This window comes from Girardinichthys multiradiatus, chromosome 2 (genome assembly GCF_021462225.1).
Source record: "Girardinichthys multiradiatus isolate DD_20200921_A chromosome 2, DD_fGirMul_XY1, whole genome shotgun sequence".
Classification (NCBI taxonomy): domain Eukaryota; kingdom Metazoa; phylum Chordata; class Actinopteri; order Cyprinodontiformes; family Goodeidae; genus Girardinichthys; species Girardinichthys multiradiatus.
This window is the reverse complement of record NC_061795.1, coordinates 17843755-17849559: the sequence shown is the minus strand read 5'-3', so window position 1 is coordinate 17849559 and position 5805 is coordinate 17843755. Positions and strand designations below refer to the sequence as shown.

The window sequence follows — 5805 nt, the reverse complement described above, 5'->3', positions numbered from 1 at the left end:
AATGGGAAAAATACACAGAGAAAGTCCTCCTTTTATACATTGTCAAACCAGACCACCCCAGTAGAGTTACAAGACCTGCAAACATCCATCCCCCCAAAACAAACACGCACCCCTCCTGCAAGGCACAAAGACCCACCAACCTCCTCTATCAAACACAGCCCAGCCAGAAGACACACCAACAGACAAACAAACTGGATCTCCTGGCCTTTAGACAGCCCACCTTTAACACAGACAACATACACATTCAAATGCATCCACAGTACAGAAATATCTGCAAACATCCATTGTCCACAGTGCGACATTTCAAACAGACAGCGGATACAGTAGCCAAACGCAACAACCAACAATGAGAAAAATAACTCTTACATTCAGAGTCCGTTTACAACTGAATGACAGAAAACCAATGACCCGAAACCTGTGAATACACAGGAAAGGCCTGTCAACATTTTATTCCAACATGCTCAATAAGAAGGTTCTTTAAAAAAGTAGAGCTGAGACTTCAATTCTAAAGCAACAAACCAGCTTAAATTACTGATTTAATTCTGTGCCTTTTATCTTATGTCTAAAGTGACTCAGACCAATGGGGACCATAACAACACAGCTTACCCACCATAAAAATAGCAATTACTTCTCTAAGATCAGTAATTGTCAGAAAAATATAAATCAATAACTGGAGTTTTTAATGTTGGAATGTTGATGACTTAATTGAGGATAGATTAGGAATCCTAGTCTTTTATTTGACGGTGTTTCTCTTTTAAATAAGGAAAATCCCTGCTAATCTTGAGAGCTTTAACACTGTGACATTTTTTCCCAAAATTAATATGTATTATTTGCATATGATCAGCTTTACCCTCCTAAAGTGTTTTCACTGTTTTTCATACTAAAAGCGATTTCGAAATCTGCAAATATTCTAGTATGCATAGTATGCAGAGACCATTAAAGCTAATGTATACTGAAAGAAAACTTAGCATTTATTGTTGTAAGACCCTTTAAAGTATAACTAAATAAATACATAGTCCACACCCAAATTCTTATGTCAGTGGGTGGAAACAAATATGAATTTGTTTCTTAGAACTGACAAAACACAGAAAACACTCACGATTAAACAATTAGTAGACTAATTATCTCTTATACTTTTGCAAGTAGGCATACCCACTGGCCTGACCCTTGTAGGAGCTGTTGTTGTTCCAACTCTGTTTGGACCAGACGTTTAATCTAAAACTAGACATCTAAAACTGGATGTTTCAATGGATCAGAGGGCACCGTTAGGGCAGTATGAAGTTACATCGTAAACGGTAAAGATGTTCGAGTGGTAAACAGGAAGAGTTTGTTTCCACAGAGGTCATGCTGCCTTCAGCTTGTTGTTATGGGAACAGATGTTTCTGAGAAACATTCCCCAGTCTTCAGTCTTTTCTTCTGCTTTTAGTTACAAAGGAGGAGGTGGAGGGAGTGTCAACACAAACATTTCCCTGGGAAGAAAACTGCAGACAAAACCTAAGGATGGGAAACAAGAACAGCAGTGCAACCGTGCACGGTCAGAAAAAAACAAACCAATATTGGTGTGTATTTTAACAAAACTTATCAGGCAATTCTTATTCTTTACAGTTTGCAAGATCAACATGACATTTTTTGTTCTATTTTGATACCTGGTCAAATAACTGACGCATTTTCTGGAGTGACTTGGTTTTCACTCTTGTAGCAGTCTTTAAGGTCTTCCAAAGCAGCCCAAAATGTAACACGGCCTTTCCTTGATTTTTTCAATTTAAATGTTCTCTCTGCTCATGTTATGATAAATTTCATTCCACCAGCCATCTTCAGAACAAATATTTGACCATATGTTGAGAAAGACCAGTTATATGTGTGAAGGCCATGTTTAATATTGAATTTTGGGCTGCTCAGGAAGCTCAGATTTTACCAGTTGGAATGACGACAATAGGGACATTTTTATTTTATTTCTAACTGGGAACTAACTGAAAATCCTACAACTACAAACAAAGAGAACACACCATAGTTGCAAGTATCAAAATCAGTGGGATTTGGTAAATGCTATAGTTCTATCCTTTAGGAATATAAGGGAATAACAATGTATTTCTCTCCATGTTATGGTTTCAAACACAAAAGGAATATGTTCACTAATAGATATCGTGAAGCTCGATGTTTGCCACTGATTTAATTAGAAACAGCAGTGCTAATAAATAGTTTATATCTACAACCTGTTTTAGATGTGCAGCAGTGGGACACTGAACATCAGAGCATCCATTTTCACAATTGGAATTCTGAGTTCAGGAGGCATTTGTGTTGTATTTCCAATAGGAACTTGGGGAATCCGGCTTTCAATAACAACTAGAATTCACCATCTTTACAGTATAACTGCCTGATTACTCCTTTGAGCCTCCTTCAGGGCTGATGTGGGGTCTCCAAACAGCTGCTTAATTTGCTTATCCCTCTTTTAGATTATGGACATAAACCTGATCTCTTAAATAGTATTGCTTTGAACGTACTCTCAAATAAATCAAAATTTAAGGCAATGTAAACATGATTAAAAAATATATAAAACATATATTATAGTTTTTTGCCATATATGTGATTTTCTCCAGCTATTTTAACATAAGAGTATAATTAAATTTTTTTAACATGTTTCATCCGGAGGAATTATCAGGTTTTATTCTTCTATAAAGCTGTTTTAGCTATGAATGCAAATTCATATTCACAGTAATATAAAACAGTGATACATTTTTAGATTGTACTGTGTTGTAGAAGTGGCTGTTAAAACAGTGAGATGGTTTTTAGGTGTGCGCAAAGGACATAAGATAAGGATTTGCATATTATACCTAAAATGGTATGAGGTACGGAGCAAACTGAGTAGCGAGGGAGCCACTCGGAGAGATTAAATGCACTGCAGAGACTGTATGCTGCAGGTTTCATCATGTCTGTCTACAGAACAGAACGGAAACTCTTGTATCTTCTCATCGTTGTGATGGCGAGAGCAGAGGTTCAGGACAACATCTCACAGGAGTGTAAGCAGTTCTTGTACATGGGGACCATGCCACGAGGGCTCGAGGAGCAGCCTTTAAAAAAGATTTGTCAGTACTATTCAGGCAAGCCACGTTTCTTCACCCTCTATGACACCTTCAGTCACACTCCTGTTTACTCTGCGTACACGTTTAAGCGCTCGGATGGCTCCAAAAAAGTTGATGTGCCCTGGATGTATGAGCCACAGGTAGGAATGGTTGTTGCCCAAAGGTTAATAGTAAATTAGTTTTTTTATTCTGGTTCTTTTTTGTCCTATTAGCTATCTTTGGTGTCTGGATCCAGAGAGATGATGCAGTTCCCTTCTGTAAATATTCACAAGAGTTTTGAGGATTCTCAGGCTGTGCTTGACGACTACTCTGACACTGTGATCTTCGAACGAGGCCAGCTGAATCCAGACGAGCACCAGGCCGACCCAGATGACAAAGCGGCCACCTACACTCTGACCAACGTGGTTCCCAGGGTCCGAGAGTTCAACATTGGTCCTTGGAAGGTCCATGAACACACCATACGCAAGAGGCTGAACAACTATTGCCGTGGAACCGCGTATGTGGTCACGGGGGTCACCACTTCAGGCCAGAGCATTCGCCGTCATAACATCAACCGCCTGGGCATCCCTACCTACCTCTGGTCGGCCTACTGCTGTGTCGATTTTGATCACAATGCTCCGTACTCAGAGCGCTTGAAATTCCCTGCTTTCGCTGCTCATGGGCTTAATGATAGGGAAAATAACAGGGTTCAAGAGATGAGAGTCCAGCAGCTGGAGGACTTCCTGAAGAGGGTGACATATGTCAGCAGCTCCTTCCAGATCTTCTACGACAATTGTGTGTCTCCTAATACTGTAAACAGCCCCCTGCATTCGGCCTGAGAAAAGAAAAGTAGATGAGTTCTTAGTTTCATTGTGGTTAAACAATGTAGACGATCTTAACTTTCCTCTGTTAGCACCTTCACTTTCTTATGTTTCTAAAGTAACTTTTCCTATAACACTGTGTACCTAGCAATCTCAGTTAAGAGTATCAGATAAAGAACATGCAGAAAGTTCTCCATCACAGCTTGGTATATTTTACATTTACTGATAGCATTTCTTTGTGTTGCATTACCAGGTTTTGGTTATACACAAATGCCTATAAACTCACAACCTGCTTGGTTTTACTCTCTACTCACGTTATCTGTTCTAATACTGTCTGGCAGTAACTGAGCGATACCAGCATGTGAAGGCTTTTTGTTCAGCCGAAAAAGATTAGACCAGTGTTTTACATTTTCTATCCCAGAAACTGCAATACTGCTGCTCATTTCAGACAAACACAGTAACTTATGGCATAAAAACATGTTCACTTTGACAGGTCAGGAATTTTACATGGTTCTAAGAGATTGTTCTGAGTTTGAGGGAGACTGTTTTGTTCATATTTGGATCTAGACCTCTGCTGTTATATTGTAGTTTAAATAAACTGTAATTTAAAATGAAATGACCATATTTTGTGTTCATTGCTACCATTAACTTATTATTCTGGTGGGGTTTTTGATTTAATTATTAGTGTATTAGACACTAAATAATCAGAATCAGCTTTATTTGTCAAGTTTGTGTACACAAACAAGGAATTTGACTTTGGTTCCACGTAGAGCAACAGAAAGAGAGAAAACCACAGCGACAAACAAGGAGCACACATATAACAACATGTTACTGAAAAGTACACGGTTCTAATTAATAAAAGATGTATTTATTGCCAACTGCAGCTCAATATAGAGTATATCTGTGTATCTGTGTTTAAACACCTGAATCCAAAGCCATGTGTGTGTGATCACCCTTCTGTATATAAGGTTCCTCCGTAAGACAGACCAATCATGCCAGTTCCAGCTAATTGCAGGTGTTTTATGATAAATGTCCAAATAAAGACTAGCGTGGGTGCATTATGGGAAATGTGAAAAGCCAACACCATTAGTAGCTGTTCATTGTATAGGCTTTCCCAGCAGTGTGATTTATTATCATGAAGTCACACCCATTGGTGCCAACGCACACCTTCCGACAGGAGGGGGAGTGTTGAACAGCACATGTTAAATACTCTCTCTGGGTTGGCAAAGAGTGAAATTATCAATGAAAGAAAGCTCTAAGAGTTGTTCAGGTCTACATTTTTGTAAGTAGTAAGACTTAAATGACATAAAGTAGTTACTAACATAAAACAGAGACTAAATCTTTAATTGTGGGTGTCCTTCAATTCTCAGTGAGGGGAACAACCTATAACCAGTATCAAGTGATACAAGGAAGAAATTTGCCTAAATTTAGGAATCTCCCAAAGAACTGGGAATGTTTTCCTTATATGACAGAACTAAGATTAATATATACAATTACATTTCTTAGTATGTTCAATATTTTACACTGATGATATTATTGCTAGCTGTGTTACTATTCTGTGTAATTAAGATCACAGTGTGATAACAGCCTGTCTTACTTTAAAACAAATAGGAGCTGGTTTAAAGGCACGTTATACGGGATTGTTTCTGTATATAAGAACCTCCTCAAGATATTCCCTACTGCTCATCTTATAATAAATATGTTACCTACAGGTTAGTGGGCAACTGCCATGTGGAATTAAAAAGAAACAAGTGCAGGAAGGTATGGATCAATATGTGTGTTAATTAACTGATAATAAGGTCTTAACCAGAATGTTTAGCTTACAAGAATAGAAAAAAAGTAAATGAAAGCACTAAGCCTTATTAAAAGTGATGCAAATATGTTGCGTTTATGGCTCTAAACACCTCAATACTATCTGACTAACA

The 5805-nt window shown here is 38.2% G+C and overlaps 1 protein-coding gene across 2 annotated transcripts; it reads left to right on the top strand.

The window, feature by feature from the left end:
* Window positions 1-1425: 1425 nt before the first annotated feature.
* LOC124858646 (endonuclease domain-containing 1 protein-like) lies at window positions 1426-4496 on the top strand. Of its 2 annotated transcripts, XM_047350748.1 has the most exons (3): window positions 1426-1559; window positions 2941-3220; window positions 3293-4496. In XM_047350748.1, exons 2-3 carry the CDS (start codon window positions 2978-2980, stop codon window positions 3896-3898), a joined length of 849 nt encoding a protein of 282 aa, XP_047206704.1. In that variant the 5' UTR covers window positions 1426-1559; window positions 2941-2977; the 3' UTR covers window positions 3899-4496. The 2 variants fall into 2 exon arrangements, with proteins under 2 accessions (XP_047206704.1, XP_047206695.1); XM_047350739.1 differs by lacking the exon at window positions 1426-1559 and having other exon boundaries at window positions 2886-3220.
* The last annotated feature ends 1309 nt before the right edge of the window (window positions 4497-5805 follow it).

Bases quoted from the DNA above. Each gene is read 5' to 3' on its own strand.
- LOC124858646 (XM_047350739.1), top strand. From the start codon at position 2,927: ATGTCTGTCTACAGAACAGAACGGAAACTCTTGTATCTTCTCATCGTT. The intron at 3,221-3,292 runs GTAGGAATGGTT...TTGTCCTATTAG, and splicing joins CCTGGATGTATGAGCCACAG to CTATCTTTGGTGTCTGGATC.